Genomic DNA, 20,175 nt, shown 5'->3' with positions numbered 1-20,175 from the left:
CAAATTTAAATTATAACATATGACATAATTTCCACATCGTGACACCTGTAAATTATATCTTACAACATAATTGTGATTTCACGATTCAAATTTTTTGAAATCTAACGTCATTTTGAGATTGATTCAAATTTAAATTATAACATATGACATAATTTTCATATCGTGACACTTGTAAACCCTAAACCCTAAACCCTAAACCTAAAGCACTGTGGTCGACCAAAGCACAGACTTGGTCGACCATAGTTGTATGGTCGACCAATAGTGGTCGGCCAAAAAAAGAGGGATCGACCATAAAAAAAGAGTGGTCGACCATAAAAGAGAGTGGTCGACCATATTTGTATGGTCGACCAAAAAGCGATTGGTCGACCAAAAAACTAGAGTGGTCGAAAAAAAATACTATGTAATTACATAACAAAACAAACAAATAACAAACAATGTGTGTCCAGTAATTACATAAAATTGTCCTATACATCACAACAATGACCAATCATTAAGGAACATATTACAAGCTAAAAAATATCTAAACTCAGATACTAATTTTTCATCCAAAGTTAGTACTAATTGCGCACTCTTCGTAGACAAAGAGTATCCAGCAACGGCTAATACAAATGCTCCAGAGTCTTCGCTGAGAAAAAAGAAAATAAAATAAAAAGTTATTATTTACTTTATAAAATCATAAAATATAATGAACTTTTTATATTTTAATTAGAAAGTTGACAACTTACTGTATAATCTTGGCACTGTATTCATCATGAAGCTTTATATTCCAAGGCCTCTCGGGGTGTGGGTTGTTCCCGACAATGTATAGCAGACGAGCAGCGTTTATAAGTATAGGCTCTATTTCCTCATTCAGATCTTTGAAGGTGGGATCGTGCCTTCGCTGCAAGTCATATATAATGCACTTATTCACCCCTGTAACAAGTTAAAGCAAAAACCAGCGCCTATCTCTGTAGACAGGGATGAGAATTCTTCGTGCCTTCTCCCACGAGATACAAGGCCATTTTGGATCACTGCTTTTCACTTTCCCCACCAGATCTGTGTTGACAACATTATCTCTATCTTCGGCCAATATTGACATTGAACTGTAGAAATCTATGTCCATCAACGACACATCTGGCGACATCACTTCAGAATGTCGGATCTGCATCTCAAGCAATCCACGGAGAGCTTCGCCGAAGTGCTCAATACAACAAAACAAAAGTTTTTCAATGTTTTAAAATAAGTTCTCTAACAAATTTAAAAGCATTGTAAATGCTTACAGAGAAAGTGACACGCGAGTTTGCGATCGCCATGGGCCCGTAGTACGACTTCTCATATTCAGCATAAAAACCTCGAATCATACTTGGCGAACGGTCGAGCATCGATGCCCTAACTCGCGACAGCGAGGTGTTTACTTTCAGTGTCACGGTCTCCGCAAGTGGCCTCACTGCGGAAATTGATCAATTAAAACAACTTTAATGAAAATATGAATAGACAATGTGTAGTGTAATAACCTCTCGACGTGGTCGCCTCGCGACCTGACATACGCGCATCGGGAGTCACTTGAATATCTGAAAACAAAAAAGTATATTGTTTAATATACTATACATAAATATAAAATCAAAAAAGTGTCTTACCTTACCTTCCAAGGACGCCTCTGTAATGCCTGGAAGGATAGGCTCGAATATCTGTTGGGTAGCCAGATTATCATCCACACCTAACAGCGTACATTAAACAAATTAACATAATAACAACTTCAATGCAAATATGAATAGACAAGGTGCAGTGTAATAACCTCTCGACGTGGTCGCCTCGCCAACTGGATTACGCGCATCCGGAGTCGCTTGAATATCTAAGAAAAAAGTTTATTGTTAAATAAACTGTACATAAATATAAAATCAAAAAAGTGCATTAGCTCACTTTCTGAGGACTCCTCTGTAATGACTGGAAGGTTATGCTCAAATATATGTTGTGTTTGGCTACTACTGCCAATTTCCCTAGCCAGATTATCATTCACACCTAACAACGTAAATTAAACAAATTAAAATAATAATGACAATTCTATCACATAAAAATAATTATAATTAATATAATCAACTCACCAAAATCGGCCTCGGATGATTTCCTCTTCCGCCCTCTGCTATAGGCTATGCTATAATCTTTGTCCTGATGCACTAGAATGGTAGACCTCATCTCATCAAAACCAGCTCTGATCTGTTCAGTCAAACTCGATTTCAACTCATCGAGACCAAGATTGAAACTCGATTTCAAGTCATTTAAAGCCATATTTATATTCCGAATAGACGCCCTGGTCTCAATAAATTCTGCTGACATCTTAACATGCATAGACGCAACGGAATCCTCCAAGGCAGTCAACCGCCTCTCGAAACGATGCTCCAACGATGACCGGTGGCGGGAAGGATTGAGTCCAAAGTGGACTCTAGGACCCGTACGCATTGGAGAACTAGTGCTAGAGCTGGATCTATTGAGATCACCAGAACGGGTGCCGAAAACGTCCTCAGATGCATTTGCAGAAAGGGTGTGCTGGACTGATCTACTCATATCACCATAAAAGTTGCTGGAAAAAACAGGACTTGAATGTGCAGAAGGCGTGTGCTGGACTGAGGGAGACTCCAAAGGGTGCTCGCTACATATGACTGTTTCACCTTGCCTCCAGAGCTCGAGCACCCGAGTGATGACAGCATCAGGTGCAGAATCAACAAAAATCCCGGTCGTGTAATAAGGTGAAACTAGCTCCTCAGGAGTAGGAGTCAAAAAACCAAGACAATCCTGCATATAATTAATAACACATCATATTAATAAAAAATTAATGTCCACAGTTATTATATCAAATCAATTCATATTACTTACATCTATAGGAGAACCACCAAAGGCTGCAGCGATATCAGCGCCAGTTGGGGCACGGTTTGACGACCATGTGTTAGTCACCCACTGAAACATCCTGGGCAACATCAAACCTTCTACATCTCTTCTCCTTGCTACCTTTTGTGCCACGCTCGGATAAGATTCATAAGCAAGGATCTGTAACATAAATTTCAAACAATGCTACTAGTAGAAATAAAGATATCAAATCCACTTTAACATTCAAAAAATAATATACCTGCAGAGGTAGAACAAAACCGCCGACAAGGAAGTTGCCGTCAACTTCTTTCCGATCTTGTGCCTCAGTGAGATAATTATATCGCCCTAAAAGGTCCTTCTTCAAACATCGGACAGCATCCGATAGGCTACTCTACCCCAGGGATAATGGTTGAACCTATCCAAATCATCTACAAGCCTCAAAAATTTAGGGTCGATCTTCATCGTCTTTTTCCCCGTCGCCTCACCAAATACGGCACAACAACAGTATAGCCTCGCCATCTTTATCTTCTCCACCTCTATACCAGTCTCATTATGCTCTTCGACATTAATCTTTCCCTCCAAATCACTCAAAGCAATCTCAGACTTACCGGGAAAGTGTGTGGTGCCAAATACATCTCTATCTGATAAATCTTCGGGCTCTATAGCGCAATCGAGACCCGTTATTAAACAATATTCTAACAAAGAAAATCTAACCGGCCTTTTGCGCATCACCATCCACAAATCATCACTAATACTATCAACAATCTGATTACTCATTAAATACCATATAATTTGACTGGAAATGTTAAGATCTCTATAATACCTAACCAAATTACCAAAAGCCAACTGCTCAAAAAAATGGGTTCTCTCGTCGTTGTTCAAATAGCGATGAATCTTCTCAGAAACCTCTTTGTATCTCGATTGAATTGTCAATTTGCATCGAAATACTGCATCTCTGCCAAGTTTCCTCGGCAAATAAACCTGTGACAAAAAAAATTAGTACAGTTACGGAAATATTGGTCGACCACAAATTGTCGACCATAGCCATTATTGCCGACCATAGGTTATGGTCGACCACACCTATGGTCGACAATAGATTATGGTCGACCATAACCTATGGTCGACCATAACGTATGGTCGACCTCACATGGTCGACCATGAAAGTGAAAAAGCCAATAGATTATGGTCGACCACCTTGTTTTTTATGGTCGACCATTTGACCACATGGTCGACCATAAAAAACAAGGTGGTCCACCATAATCTATTGGCTTTATCACTTTCATGGTCGACCATACGTTATGGTAGACCTCTCATCGTCGACCATCAAAGTAAAAAAATAAACGCCCATTCACACGCACACAGCATACATAAATCACGAAAANACATACATAAATCACGAAAATGGACAAAAACACAGAAGCAAAAAATCGAAATAAACGCGAATCTTACCACATTTTCGTTTGTCATTCCTTCGATTGAGTAAGCGTCGCCTTGAGGGAAGAGTTTTTCGAGGGTTTTACTGGAACGGTCGGAGGTTTTTGAATTTTTTTTCGAAAAGATGCTATGAATGTATAATCTGGGATAATTAGCTAAAAAGGGTGTGTTTAAAGAATTTAAACTTAAAACGTAAGGACATAAAAGTAATTTTAACCATGAATCGTTTTTTTCAAAAAAAACACAATAGAGACCCTTTTTCTTAATTTTCCCTTAATTTCCCCATCAATACTTATAGATTGAACACCCCCGTGTTATCTGTCCTTGTAGTGGTTGAGGTGGAGCTGGACTATTTTTGTTTCTTTCTCTTCTCTCTTTTTTCCCCTCTTTTTTTTTCCAGTTTTGGCCGTGGAGATTATTTTGTTGTCGGAGTCCGGAGATGAAAGTCAAGCAAAAATTGAAAAGTAAAAAAAAAAAAAAAAAAAAAANAGTTTGGAGATTTAAGAAAGTGAGGGCACATCTTTAAAAAAAAAACGAAAGAAGGTGAGGACATTTTGGTCATTACAAAAAAATACACTAAATTAATCGATCATATTAAATCTTACCGAACATATTATGATTTATCATATTTAATTTATTATATACGTATTTTTCAATTTCTTATTTCTCATTTTATCTATCATTGGTTCATCTCATAACACATAACAAATGGCGCCTAAGGTCTCTTTGTTGATACTAGTACTTTAATTTGCACAAGTGGATGGAGCGATTGAGTACAGCTCCACCACTCAGCTTATCAGCGAGAGTATGAAACATTGTGTATATAATTTCAACAACAGATTGCAAGCAAGACAAGGAGCCAATCTCATTTGTGCAACTATGGGATCCGAGATGGCCAAAATTTATGAACATCTCTTTCCAGGTACAGTTTCCTATGACATTGTCACTTACTGAAGGCAGAGCTCGATTCAAGAAAGTTCACGAATGTATGAGCCGTTCCATGACCATTTTCACCACTGTTGGAGCATCAACTGTAACCGCAACCTTCACCATGGGTTTATCACACCATTCTGTGACTTCTTCAAACCTTGTTCCATGTAGGAAGTTAAACGTATGAGTTCCGATAAAAAAATCATTTCCATGTGCGTCATTTTGTATCAATGAACTTTGATTACCATTAATTATTTCACCAAATGCTTAATTCTCTCCTCAATAATTTTCACACCCTCCCACAGTTGCACTCATCTGGACCATCCAAAAATGTTTTCCAGGTTCTAGAATTTAACAAAATGGAAATATAATTTCGGGTATATGGTTGCTGAAATTATAATTTGCCCTCAACCTTGAACCCCTCGCTCACTTAAAGTCCATCCAAATTTGTTTATCAAGTGATGAAACTAAAATGCAAAAAAGAAAATCTATGATGGCAACTAGTTGCTAAGAAAATCATTTGCACCAGCAGGATCTACCTTTTCTGTCTATTGTAAAATAATGTTAAACCCCTTGTGATGCCAATCGTCTGGACACGGACAACTCCTTCTGTGTAGGTGAAGAGTGAAGGATCGACAGCAGCAAGAAGAGCTGTTGGGTCGTGTAGGTAAACACCTACACAAGATTTAGGATAAAAAAAGACATTAACAAACAATGATTACATTTCATGTAAATAGTCATCGGTCTGGCTAACAGACCTTTAGTGCTGTAGGCTTCATGATGATAAGAAAAATAAACATCTAAAATCTTGCACAGATACTTGGCGAATTTTGCATTCGTTTCTGCCAGTATATCTCGATCAGAATCTGCAAAAGAAATATACAAAACCATCTATTAATAGTTAAAAAAAGTTAAAATTAAAGATCAATGTCAATTGTCAAGTGGCATGATTGGCAATGGCAAACAAGAATGGATACCAAACAACTATTAACTTGTATCAGAGTAATGAACTAGTAAATATAACAGTTAATATGACATTCCAGAGTAGCAAGGACATACAGCCATAGCTTCCCTCGTCCAGTAATGTGTCCAAGACACTGCTAATACAATGTAGGGTGGCCAAAAGTTGGCCTTTAAAGCACGAAATGTTGCAAACACAAGAATTACCAGTTAAAATAACTTGATGGGTGACATTAATCCCCACAGCTAAGACATCAGCTCCACTTGTGAATACAACATCTGCAGCATCTGGATCTCCAAAAATCTTGGAGACCAGTAAAACCATGATAATGATAACTACTTAACTGAAATTCAGGTGAACAACTAAATAACTTACATTTGCCTCAGCTGCTGGGTTAACATTCCCATTTACTGCAAATGCACCACCAAGAAGAACTATTTGCCCAATATTTTTTACAAAGGCAGGATCTGATTGAATAGCCTGCATAGACCAATTAATCTTGGAAAGCATGATCAAGTAACATCTTAAAACTGTTTGCAGCTAGAAACGAACCAGTGCAATATTTGTTAATGGACCCAAGGCCACCACGGTGACCTGCCCAGGATAAAGACTAGCTTTTTGAACAAGGAAGTCTGTCGCAGACTGCTCAGTTGGCTTTCCTTTAGGTGGAGGAAAGTTTTGATTGCCCAATCCATCAGTGCCATGGACGAAATCAGCAATTCGAAGTTTTGTACCTTTCTTTAATGAAAAAATGTTTAGAAATCATACCTACCCAAAATCTGGTTAATATCAGTTCAACAAACAGCATCAGTAGAATTTAAACAAGCAAAAGAAGAAGATTGGCCAAGGATTAAGCAAGCAGGTAGCCAAACAGTCACAACACCCGACTTTAGCAGATCAAAGTGGATACTTTAACTCCAACTGTTCAGAGTTTATCAATTTAAATATTAATGCACAATATCCTACCAACTCCCGATTGACTAAAAGTTTTCTAATCTGTCTAAAGTCAATCAGTTTTTTCAGAAGCTAAGAGCTAAAAATCCCAAAAGCAAATAAACATTAAATAGACTTTTAATGATGTGTACGATGATCCCGACTTCAATAAATGCACGAGGGCTTAAACATCAGTATTGATGGATGAAAGCTTCCAGGCATGGTTATTAGAACTAATGTTTTGAAGTTATGCTCACATGATTATGAAGGTGATTTAAGGAATAACGATTGGCAGAAAGTGACTTAATGTATCAATTAGTTTCCTCAACCACAATATGATAGCTGTACGTAGTAGCCATAAGTTTTTTGATGCAACAAAAATGAAATTCATGATGAGTATATTGTTTTCTATCATGTCTGTCAACGTCCACTAAATTTCAGACAAGTTTTAGCCGGCTAACTGCCACGACATTGGCAACTCAGTTTTGTCCGTAAACATACATGAGTTCTAACAAATTCATCAGGTAGAATGAATTCCACCCTTAAATATTAAAATAACACACCGTGTTAAAAGTTCCTGAACCGATTTTATATTGGATAAATGTGTTCCTCATTCCTGCAAAACGTTCATGAGCTGGGCTCATAATTATACATATGTAACTTGATGTTTCTGGAGCATATTTTTTATTACTTTAGTGAAAAACAGATTATACTGGAATGGGCAGGGAAATAAAACTAACAGGACATATCATAGTGCATAACACTTCCGTGATTGAACTAAAACCTACTCGTATATTATAATATAGAACATACAGTTAGCGTCACATGAGATCCTTCAGCAACAGGAATATCTGTCCTCCCCGCAATCTCCAACTGTATTAGGAAATATAAGTTACAAAAATCGTCAATAAGAAACTAATGAACTGCACTGAATTACAAAACTAAGGCATTGCATCAGTGATCACTTTAACCTATTTATATAATTCCTTTCTTATGAGTAAACACATTCAAACCAAATTATTTAGCCAGACATTTGCGGGATTTCAGCCCATCAGAACCGGGTTACATTTAGTTTGAATGAAGCATACTAACTGATGTGCTACTCTCCAGTCTCTTCATCAGTATTATTATCTTATTCACAATCACATTAAGGAAAGACATACATCAAACCACAGCAATTGAACTGATAAAGCATAACACTTGAATGATCCCATCCTCTGTCCATCCCTTTTTACCTTCCCTAGAGGGTGATTTAGGCTTCATAACAGAAAATTGGAAAAAAAAAACTTGAAATAATATACCACATAAGCAACTATATAACTCAATAATTAGCAAACCCAACCTAGAATCAAGATTCGGACGCCCCTTCATTCATGTTTCCCAGTTTCCTCAACAAGATCCAATATCCACAGAGCAAAAAATAAAAATAAAAATAAAAAAAGGCGAGAGATTTATATATTTACCAAATGCAAAGCATTTCTGGTAGCCAGAGTGGTGTATACGTTTCCATAAATAGTAGTTAGACCAATCACTTCAATTTCCGGTGATTGCAACGCTAAAAATATCGCCATAGCATCATCTAATGAAACAAAGTTCATCAAAATATCAATCGAAAAGGGAAAGAATTGGAGCATTACAAATAAAAAATCTGAAAATAATTTCTCCAGCAGAATTAAACAGAAAAAGTACCGATTCCTGGATCCGTGTCAATGATGATCTTCTTGCGTTCCTCCATATCTGAAACTACGATGATCTCGTCTCCTTTTCAGTTCTGCGTCAAAATCAAGGGAAATTTGGGGAAAAGGGGGTGCAGTATTTAAAAAAAAGATGTATGATTCAATTTAGGTAAATGTAATTGTGTTTTAAGTGTAAATACATCATTAAATTTGATTATATATATACATTTATTTTAAACACGTAATTTATTCTCATCAGTCGACTCAACCTAAATCTTCTCCGTCGATCCCATTTTCATTTCCTTTCCGATTATAATTCTCAACACAAATCGACGTAATGATTAATAATCTGATAATATTAACATTTATTTCGATTTATTGTTTATTTTCGTTGATTGATCGACGGATTGAAAAAGAAAATTTTGACCACGTTTTAGTCGACACAAGCGTGAATCGACCAAACTTAGATCGACCATCTATCCACTTTTGGATTTATCTAAGACCCAATAATGATCGACCAAAGACCAAACAATGATCAACCATTGTTTGGTCGACCAATTGTCGATCATTGATTGTTGGATCTATTCAATATCCCGATTTGGGGAAAAAGACTCGTAAATTTTAATTAAGAGAAGATGTGTGTCGATCAAGAAGAAAAAAAAGGAGAATTAATTAAGTTTAATTGCTGTTAGTATAATAATCAAAAATCAACTCCTTGTTTCTTAAAAAAAAAGTCAGAGTCCTTATTTTTTAAATACTTTCTATCTCACTCCTACTTTTTTAACTGACCCCAAAATCAAGAGCTCAGCCAAATTTATGGGGAAATTTAGGAAAATGGGACTCGATCGTGACTTATTTAAAAAAAATGATCCACAAGTCAATTTACATAAATGTCCTTTTATTTAAGTGTAAATACACCATTAACTTAAATTTTTAACATTAAATTCATCCATCTCATTCAGTGGGCCAATTAAAAAAATAGGAGTGAGAGAGAAAATATTTAAAAAACAAGGACTCTGACTTTTTTTTTAAGAAACAATGAGTTGACTTTTGCTTATTACATTAACTGCAATTAAACTCTTTAACATAATTAATTCTCCTCTTTTTTTCTTCTCGGTCGACACACATCTTTTCCCAAATAAAATTTACGAGTCACCTACCCTTTTTTCCTCAAATTGAGATATGTCGACCAAAAATCAATTTAATCGACCAAAAATCTACTTTGAGAAAAAATAAGAGTCTACCAAGAAGAATTGGTCGACCAAAATTAAGTTGGTCGACCAAGTATTATGGGTCGACCAAGATTAATTTTCTTGGTCGACCAAAATTTTGTTGGTCGACCAAACCAAGAAGAATTCATAATTATGTCAGGTTTGTTTGTTTTTTTATTATTATTATTTCATCTTGGTCGACCAAACCAAGAGAAAATTCTTCTTGGTCAACTAATTTTGGTTGACCAAGAAGAATCCATAATTATGTCAGGTTTTTTTTTATTATTATTATTAATTTTTGTCTATTCTAATTATCTTATTCTCTTAATTTTTGTTGAATTTTGTAGGATATACATTTGGGTTGACCCAAAAGCAAAGCAACAAGGTCGACCCAAAAACAACAAGGTCTACTTTGTGTCGACCAAGCTAAATATGTGATTCATATGTTAAAACATGTAATATTATATAATATACTTGTTAAATTGTGATTCATATGTTAAAACATATAACATAATTGTGAAATTGTGATTCATATGTTAAAACAACATGTAACATAGTTGGTGGTGAAATTGTGATTCATATATTAAAACATGTAGCATAGTAACATAATTGTGAAATTTGTGAAATTATGATTCGTATGTTAAAACATATAACATAATTGTGAAATTATGATTAATATGTTAAAACATGTAACATGGTTGTGAAATCGTGATTCACATGTTAAAACATATAACATAATTGTGAAATTGTGGCTCATATGTCAAAACACATGTAACATAGTTGTGAAATTGTGACTCATATGTCATAACATGTAACATAATCATGTAACATTATAGAACATACTTGTGAAATTATGTGATTCATATGTTAAAAATATGCAACATTGATCAAAATTGTGAAATTATCCTTCAAAATTAAGTAATTATCGATCATATTTGTCAACCAAACATGTTTGGTCGACCAAGCCGCTTGGGTAGACCAAAAGCTTGGTCTACCATGGTCTACTCATTGATTTTTGGTCGACCAAGCTCTTCATTTATTTTTGGTCGACCAAACCAAGAGCTTGGTCGACCAAGCCTCCAAGCCCAAAGGCTTGGTCGACCAAGCTTTGGTCTACCCATTTGGGTAGACCAAAGCTTGGTCGACCAAACCTTTTTGGTCGAACCAAGCTCTTGGTCGACCAAGCTTCAACCCAAGCTCTTGGTCGACCAAGCTTTGAGCTTGGTCGACCTAGATCAAATCTTGATCGACTCAAATAAAATGTTGGGTAGATCTACGACTTGTAGGTCGACTCTTTTTTCTTTAAGCGATTCGAAGAAACAGAAGCAATAAATCGAAATAAACGTTAATATTATCAGATTTTTGTCAGCCATTTGTTCAATTGAGTTTGCTTAGATTGGAAGGATCTGTATCGAGAATTGATGGGAAGAAAAAGACGATTTGCATTGAGAATCGTCGTCGGAAAGGAAATGAAAGGAGATCGACGGAAGAAAAACTTAGTTTGAAGTCGACTGAATGAGGGGAAAATTAGGAAAAAGGGACTCTATTGTGTTTTTTTTGAAAAAAACGATTCATGGTTAAAATTACTTTTATGTCCCTACGTTTTAAGTTTAAATTCTTTAAACACACCCTTTTTAGCTAATTATCCCAGATTATACATTCATAGCATCTTTTCGAAAAAAATTTCAAAAACCTCCGACCGTTCCAGTAAAACCCTCGAAAAACTCTTCCCTCAAGGCGACGCTTACTCAATCGAAGGAATGGCAAACGAAGATGTGGTAAGATTCGCGTTTATTTCAATTTTTTGCTTCTGTGTTTTTGTCCATTTTCGTGATTTATGTATGCTGTGTGCGTGTGAATGGGCGTTTGTTTTTTTACTTTGATGGTCGACGATGAGAGGTCTACCATAACGTATGGTCGACCTCACATGATCGACCATGAAAGTGAAAAAGCCAATAGATTATGGTCGACCACCTTGTTTTTTATGGTCGACCATGTGGTGAAATGGTCGACCATAAAAAACAAGGTGGTCGACCATAATCTATTGACTTTTTCACTTTCATGGTCGACCATGTGAGGTCGACCATACGTTATGGTCGACAATAGATTATGGTCGACCATCAAATGGTCGGCCATAGGTTATGGTCGACCATAATCTATTGTCGACCATAGGTTATGGTCGACCACTATGGTCGACCATTGTGGTCGACAATAATGGCTATGGTCGACAATTTGTGGTCGACCAATATTTCCGTAACTGTACTAATTTTTTTTGTGTCAAAGGTTTATTTGCCGAGGAAACTTGGCAGAGATGCAGTATTTCGATGCAAATTGACAATTCAATCGAGATACAAAGAGGTTTCTGAGAAGCTTCATCGCTATTTGAACAACGACGAGAGAACCCATTTTTTCGCGCAGTCGGCTTTTGGTAATTTGGTTAGGTATTATAGAGATTTTAACATTTCCAGTCAAATTATATGGTATTTAATGAGTAATCAGATTGTTGATAGTAGTAGTGATGATTTGTGGATGGTGGTGCGCAAAAGGCCTGTTAGATTTTCTTTGTTAGAATATTGTTTAATAACGGGTCTCGATTGTGCTATAGAGCCCGAAGATTTATCAGATAGAGATGTATTTGGAGTGAGGCCGAATATTGTTTAATAACGGGTCTCGATTGTTTAATAACGGGTCTCGATTGTACCATTAAAGTTGTTTTAATTGATCAATTTACGTAGTGAGGCCACTTGCGGAGACCGTGACACTGAAAGTAAACACCTCGCTGGCGCGAGTTAGGGCATCGATGCTCGACCGTTCGCCAAGTATGATTCGAGGTTTTTATGCTGAATATGAGAAGTCGTACTACGGGCCCATGGCGATCGCAAACTCGCATGTCACTTTCTCTGTAAGCATTTACAATGCTTTTAAATTTGTTAGAGAACTTATTTTAAAACATTGAAAAACTTTTGTTTTGTTGTATTTAGCACTTCGGCGAAGCTCTCCGTGGATTGCTTGAGATGCAGATCCGACATCCTGAAGTGATGTCGCCAGATGTGTCGTTGATGGACATAGATTTCTATAGTTCGATGTCAATATTGGCCGAAGATAGAGATAATGTTGTCAACACAGATCTGGTGGGGAAAGTGAAAAGCAGTGATCCAAAATGGCCTTGTATCTCGTGGGAGAAGGCACGAAGAATTCTCATCCCTGTCTACAGAGATAGGCACTGGTTTTTGCTTAAACTTGTTACAGGGGTGAATAAGTGCATTATATATGACTTGCAGCGAAGACACGATCCCAACTTCAAAGATCTGAATGAGGAAATAGAGCTTATACTTATAAACGCTGCTCGTCTGCTATCCATTGTCGGGAACAACCCACACCCCGAGAGGCCGTGGAATATAAAGCTTCATGATGAATATAGTGCCAAGATTATACAGTAAGTTGTCAACTTTCTAATTAAAATATAAAAAGTTCATTATATTTTATGATTTTATAAAGTAAATAATAACTTTTTATTTTATTTTCTTTTTTCTTAGCGAAGACTCTGGAGCATTTGTATTAGCCGTTGCTGGATACTCTTTGTCTACGAAGAGTGCGCAATTAGTACTAACTTTGGATGAAAAATTAGTATATGAGTTTAGATATTTTTTAGCTTGTAATATGTTCCTTAATGATTGGTCATTGTTGTGATGTATAAGACAATTTTATGCAATTACTGGACACACATTGTTTGTTATTTGTTTGTTTTGTTATGTAGTTCCATAGTATTTTTTTTTCGACTACTCTAGTTTTTTGGTCGACCTATCTTTTTTGGTCGACCATTGTGTTTTTTGGTCGACCCCCATGAAACATGACACTGTGCTTTTTGGTCGACCATACAAATATGGTCGACCACTCTCTTTTATGGTCGACCACTCTTTTTTATGGTCGATCCCTCTTTTTTTGGTCGACCAATATGGTCGACCAAGTCTGTGCTTTGGTCGACCACAGTGCTTTAGGTTTAGGGTTTAAGGTTTACAAGTGTCACGATATGAAAATTATGTCATATGTTATAATTTAAATTTGAATCAATCTCAAAATGACGTTACATTTCAAAAATTTTGAATCGTGAAATCACAATTATGTTGTAAGATATAATTTACAGGTGTCACGATATGAAAATTATGTCATAGGTTATAATTTAAATTTGAATCAATCGCAAAATGACGTTACATTTCAAAAATTTTTAATCGTAAAATCACAATTATGTTGTAAGATATAATGTACAGGTGTCACTATGTGAAAAATACGTCACATGTTATAATTTAAATTTTAATTAAACTCAAAATTACGTTACATTTCAAAAATTTTTAATCGTAAAATCACAATTATGTTGTAAGATATAATTTACATGTGTCACGATGTGAAAATTATTTCATATGTTATAATTTAAATTTGAATCAATCTCAAAATGACGTTACATTTCAAAAAATTTGAATCGTGAAATCACTATTATGTTGTAAGATATAATTTACAGGTGTCACGATGTGAAAATTATGTCATATGTTATAATTTAAATTTTAATCAATCTCAAAATTACTTTACATTTCAAAAAATTTGAATCTTGAAATCACAATTACGTTGTAAGATAAAATTTACAGGTGTCGAGATATGATATTTATGTCATATGTTATAATTTAAATTTTAATCAATCTCAAAATTACTTTACATTTCAAAAAATTTGAATCATGAAATCACAATTAAGTTATAAGATATAATTTACAGGTGTCAGGATGTGAAAATTATGTCATATGTTATAATCTAAATTTGAATCAATCTCAAAATGACGTTACATTTCAAAAAATTTGAATCGTGAAATCACAATTAAGTTGTAAGATATAATTTACAGGTGTCACGATATGAAAATTATGTCGTATGTTATAATTTAAATTTGAATCAATATCAAAATGATGTTACATTTCAAAAAATTTGAATCGTGAAATCACAATTACGTTGTAAGATATAATTTACAGGTGCCACGATCTGCAAAATTATGTCATATGTTATAATTTAAATTTGAATCAATCTCAAAATGACGTTACATTTCAAAAAATTTGAATCGTGAAATCACAATTACGTTGTAAGATATAATTTACAGGTGTCACGATTTATGAAAATTATGTCATATGTTATAATTTAAATTTGAATCAATCTCAAAATGACGTTACATTTCAAAAAATTTGAATCGTGAAATCACAATTATGTTGTAAGTTATAATTTACAGGTGTCACGATATGAAAATTATGTCATATGTTATAATTTAAATTTAAATCAATCTCAAAATGACGTTACATTTAAAAAAATTTGAATCGTGAAATCACAATTACGTTGTAAGATATAATTTACAGGTGTTACGATGTGCAAAATTATGTCATATGTTATAATTTAAATTTGAATCAATCTCAAAATGATTTTTGAATCGGGAAATAATTTACATAATAAACAGGCTAATGGTCGACCATCCTGGTCGACCATTAGGCTAATGGTCGACCATAAATGTAATGGTCGACCATCGGGCTTATGGTCGACCAATGGGCTTATGGTCGACCAAAAATAAAAGATTGGTCGACCATCAATCCAATGGTCGACCATCGGTCTAATGGTCGACCAAAAATAAACCTTTGGTCGACCAAAAATAAAACTTTGGTCGACCCTCAGGTTAATGGTCGACCATCCAGCAGCATATGATTCTATCTTTTGCTGAATTCGCCGATGGAAGGAATTCTGTTTTGTTTTCTTCTACCAACTCTCTTCTCTACCAAAGGAGGCAAGACCAATGGAAATTAATGTTGCGTGGCCATTCATTTTCTTCCGGAACAGGGTAAACTGTCTCTGAGTAAGCCATGCACCATGACATCGTAGAATAGTACTCTGAACACAGATCATATATATCAATCTTCGCTAACCAACTGGCTGCAATGGCATGAGAACATGGAATTCTATCAATATCAAATACTCGACATGTGCATCTTTTTGATTCCAGGTCCACTATGACCGAATGTCCACGGCCCCTAACATCAAACTCCAGACGACCTAATTCAAAAACTTGCATTCCCTGGGCATCAGTGAATCGACTACGAAGAATCCCCTCGATGGCAGGGGTCAGATTAGTGTTACTTGCAATTGATGTGTGGCGATATCGGGCAAACCAACATGAGGCCAGTTTCTGCAAAGAATCTAGAAGTGTAATGATTGGCAGCTTCCTTTCTTCAAGTAATCTAGCATTGATCGACTCAACCCCGTTTGTCGTCATAATATTGTAACGGGTCTTTGGACAATATGCTCCAGTCCATCTATCAAGTGAATCTCTCTCGTCCAAAAATTGCGCTGCCTCAGGATATCTATTTTTAAATTCATTGTATGCATTATCAAACTTGAAAGGCTTATAAATTTTTGCAATGTGCAAAAACATTTCGGTTGCACCCTTCTTTTTGCATCTAGTGTTCAGGTTTTGTGATAAATGCCACGTACAATGACCATGATGCGCATTTCTATATACAGTAGAAACCGTATTTATGATTCCTTGATGTCTGTCTGAAATTATCACCAATTCATCCTCGTCTGGTACTACTTCTAACAACTTCGTCAAAAACCAACTCCACGAAGAAGTACACTCGACATCTACGATTCCCCACGCCAAAGGATATTGGAGATAATTTCCATCTTGTGCCGATGCCACCAGTAAAACACCATTATACTTGCCCTTCAACCACGTACCATCAATTGATACAACTTTCCGCATACTTCGATATCCTCTGACGCATGCACCAAAGGCAAGAAACATATACTTGAATCGATTTTCCTCGTCGACAAAAATGTCTGTTATGCTTCCTCGATTCATCTGCTCAACCATGTGCAAATAACAAGTCAATAAAGCAAAACTCTTCGTAGGATCACCTTTCAACATATTGTCTGCTAGTTCTTTCCCTTTCCAAGCCTTGTAGTATGATATATCAGCATTCATACTATTGCGCATCATCGCCATCACCGCTTTTGGTACAATTGGCACTGGATGACCTTGGAAATTATCCACCAACATATCACGAACAACAGCAGAACTCGCTCCACGGATTTTTTTTCGTCTCCCAGTCAAACCACATGTGTGTGTATTGCAATAGGTCCGAACAGAAAATGCATGTGAATCATTCCTAATCTTTGAGGTCCAGATTCTCCACTTACAATCAGACACTACAGATTTTACGGCGTACACTTTTTGGCTACTTTTAACCGTCTCAAATTCAAAGCAAGCTTCCAAACTTATTCTAATTATCTCTTTTTTCACTGCTTCTCGGTTTGGAAATTCTTGACCAACAAACAAGTTTGAACCATCAGTGAATGAAAATGTGTCATTATCAATATTCACATCCGCAACCAAATTTGCGTCAACACTTGCAACAAGATTTGCCTCGACATCGTTTGCGTCATTACGTGCTTCATCATATAACTCATCTGTGTTACTACGATCCACATGCATGACATCCACGTTATGTGCTTCGTCGAAAAAGTCAGTGATGTTATTACAATCCACAAACAATATTCAAGTGAAAATAATCATCAAAATGTCTCTGTTCGATAAAATTGCAATTGTTTTCGTGCACATTATCAAAAACATCAACAGAAGCAGCACGTTCAATTTCAACTTGAAGCACTGGCCTACTTCTCGGACAACCAAGATAAAAATATGCTTTCAAATTATGGTCATTCTCTATGTAAATCGGTTGAATGTTGCACGGCAAATCTAGAAGATAACTCATCCTCAACATGGCACTATCTTCTAATTTTCCAGCTCTATATAGTTCACTTTTTAAATTTTCAAAATCACAAATATCATTGTCCACTGGAATAGCAACAAACTTTGCATTTGGCCCTGCATTCCATTTATATACCAGCTCCTCATTTTCCCATTTCCCATCGAAATGAACAACAATAACTGTCGGCATATCTACAAAATTCACCAAAAACATATGATAATTAGTCAACAAAACATATAATAATTAGAATGGGCAAATTTATTAAATTATAATTATAAAAAAAGACCACACTATGTCCACCCGCAATTTGTTCGATCGACCAATAAGTATTCTTTCTTGGTCGACCGATAAGAATTCCTTATTGGTCGACCAACAAGAATTCTTCTTGGTCGACCAAGAATGGTCTTCTTGGTCGACCAAAATCCATTCTTGGTTGGCCAAGAAGGAATTCTTATTGGTCGACCAAGTTGAGGAAAAAAATTTCTTCTTCAACTACATACTTAATTTTCGGCGAGGTTAATTTTCGTGGATGGCTATTTCGGCGAGGCTAATTTTCGTAGATGGCTAGACGAAGAAAACAATGAATTGGGTTCAATGGAAATGGAGAAAACTTACCGTGCTCGTTTTTTCTTCAAAAGGAGACGACTTGGTCTTCAAATACAGAAGAATCGGGCAATAGATGTAGATCTAGATCTGAAGAATGAGCTTGTCAACTTCTCTTTAATGTAATGCTGCGGCCGTTGATGTGGTAGATGAGGTTTTTACATCCGTAGACTGAGAAGAAAGAGAAAAAACGACAACATAACAATTAATTTATTAAGTTTACAGGTTTTACAGTTCAATTAAGGTTTAATATAATAATTAAGAGTCAACTCCTTCTTTTTTTTAAAAAAAAGTCAGAGTCTTTTTTTTTTAAAAATCTTTTCTGTATTAATCCTATTTTTTTAATTGTCCCTATTTTGGAATGGCTTTCTTAATTTTTTGGTTTTTAATGAAAACAATTCGGTTTGCTCGTAATAAAAAAAATTTGATTTTTTTTTATTTATTACAACACACACGGGGAGGGGATCGAACCCGAAGAAGGAAGCCAGTTAATCTGTCAGATAAGACCACTGGGCAACAAGCCCGGTCTCAAAAAATTTGATTTTTCAATATTGTAAAATTTGGTTAGGTTAGCAATGGAATTAATCAAATATACACTTTATTTTATTTTAGAAAATTAAAATACTAATCAATATATGTTAAAATACTAACTATATTTTATAATATTATTAATGAAATATGTGTTGTACTAAATAAATAAAAAAAATTTCAAAATCTGACATTTTTAAATGATTAGCACAAAAAACAAAAAACAGAATAGAGAAGATCTTTTTGAAAGAAAAGTCGCACCAAATCGGGAAAAAAATTGTTACCGTAAATGATGCTAGCAATAACTAGTCGTGTTGCACAGATTGCAAACAAATTGAGTGTGTCTCATTTAAGAACGAGTTCACACGTATATAATCGTGAAATATGTCGACTCATTTCATATCAACATTGAAATGTAATATTTTTGATATAAATAATAATATTTTTCATTTGTCGGGTCGGATCAAAAATCTCTTTCATGAAATTAATCAATGAGAGTTTTTGTGTAAATTCAATTCGAGCACGAGACTATGCATGCCAAACTGTTTCTCTCTATATTGTCTGCTTCGTTTATTTATTAGAATCTATTCCTTGTATTTAAATACCAAATGAATTCTAAAATATACATTATTTGATTACAATTTCTTTAATTTTATGTCACTCATTTCACTTCTTCATGCAACTATCCAGCTAGCTGCGTTTTGTTAACACCCAGAGAAACCCTGATTGTAGGGATGACAATTTCCTCCGAACCCGTTGAAAGATCCGATACCGACTCGAATAGAAGAGGGTATGGAGGGATTTTTAGACCCGATTAAATAATTGAGTAATCGGATATGGGGATTTTCGGGTTCAGGTATTGAGGCGGGTTTGATATAATCCGACCCACACCCGACCCGAATATCCATTTAAATTAATATATATAAATGTATATATATGTATGTATATATGTATATATATAGTAATTATATTTATTTATATTAAAGATTCGTCAGTCAATCCACCGATTTTCGGAGTTTTCAATACATATAATCATAAATTTGAAAATTAAAGAAAACGATGCTTTGTATATTAAAAGAGTAGAAAATATATAAAACTTCATTTTATATATATATATAAAACGTGAATAATTTTTCTTATTGTTCATTTAAATAATTTTTTAAATATTCATAACTTAATTGAAACAATTTAAATTTGAAAAAATTCAATTGTATATGATCATTGGGTATTTGGGTAGGGTATGGGTATCCGATAATCCGATGGGTATG

General features: G+C 35.2%; 2 protein-coding genes and 1 long non-coding RNA gene across 3 annotated transcripts; all 3 read right to left on the bottom strand.

Annotated features, from left to right (window-relative positions):
* Window positions 1-448: 448 nt before the first annotated feature.
* LOC140959341 (uncharacterized) lies at window positions 449-1,488 on the bottom strand. The gene is made up of 3 exons (XR_012171969.1): window positions 1,260-1,488; window positions 726-1,180; window positions 449-625 (listed from the first exon to the last, which is right to left on the bottom strand). It is a non-coding gene; the product is annotated as an uncharacterized lncRNA (long non-coding RNA).
* Window positions 1,489-4,973: 3,485 nt separating this feature from the next.
* LOC140965103 (probable uridine nucleosidase 2) lies at window positions 4,974-9,595 on the bottom strand. The gene is made up of 10 exons (XM_073425163.1): window positions 9,561-9,595; window positions 8,789-8,870; window positions 8,563-8,678; window positions 7,913-7,972; window positions 6,719-6,904; window positions 6,542-6,646; window positions 6,373-6,469; window positions 5,964-6,071; window positions 5,745-5,880; window positions 4,974-5,362 (listed from the first exon to the last, which is right to left on the bottom strand). Exons 2-10 carry the CDS (start codon window positions 8,832-8,834, stop codon window positions 5,254-5,256), a joined length of 963 nt encoding a protein of 320 aa, XP_073281264.1. The 5' UTR covers window positions 8,835-8,870; window positions 9,561-9,595; the 3' UTR covers window positions 4,974-5,253.
* A 6,185-nt stretch (window positions 9,596-15,780) lies between these two features.
* Window positions 15,781-17,499, bottom strand: LOC140971901 (uncharacterized). Its single transcript, XM_073434432.1, has one exon. The coding sequence runs from the start codon at window positions 17,497-17,499 to the stop codon at window positions 15,781-15,783; it is 1,719 nt and encodes a 572-aa protein (XP_073290533.1).
* Window positions 17,500-20,175: the final 2,676 nt, after the last annotated feature.

The sequence above is a fragment of the Primulina huaijiensis genome, chromosome 2, assembly GCF_012295235.1.
Source record: "Primulina huaijiensis isolate GDHJ02 chromosome 2, ASM1229523v2, whole genome shotgun sequence".
Taxonomy (NCBI): domain Eukaryota; kingdom Viridiplantae; phylum Streptophyta; class Magnoliopsida; order Lamiales; family Gesneriaceae; genus Primulina; species Primulina huaijiensis.
This window is presented reverse-complemented; position numbering and strand designations above follow the sequence as displayed.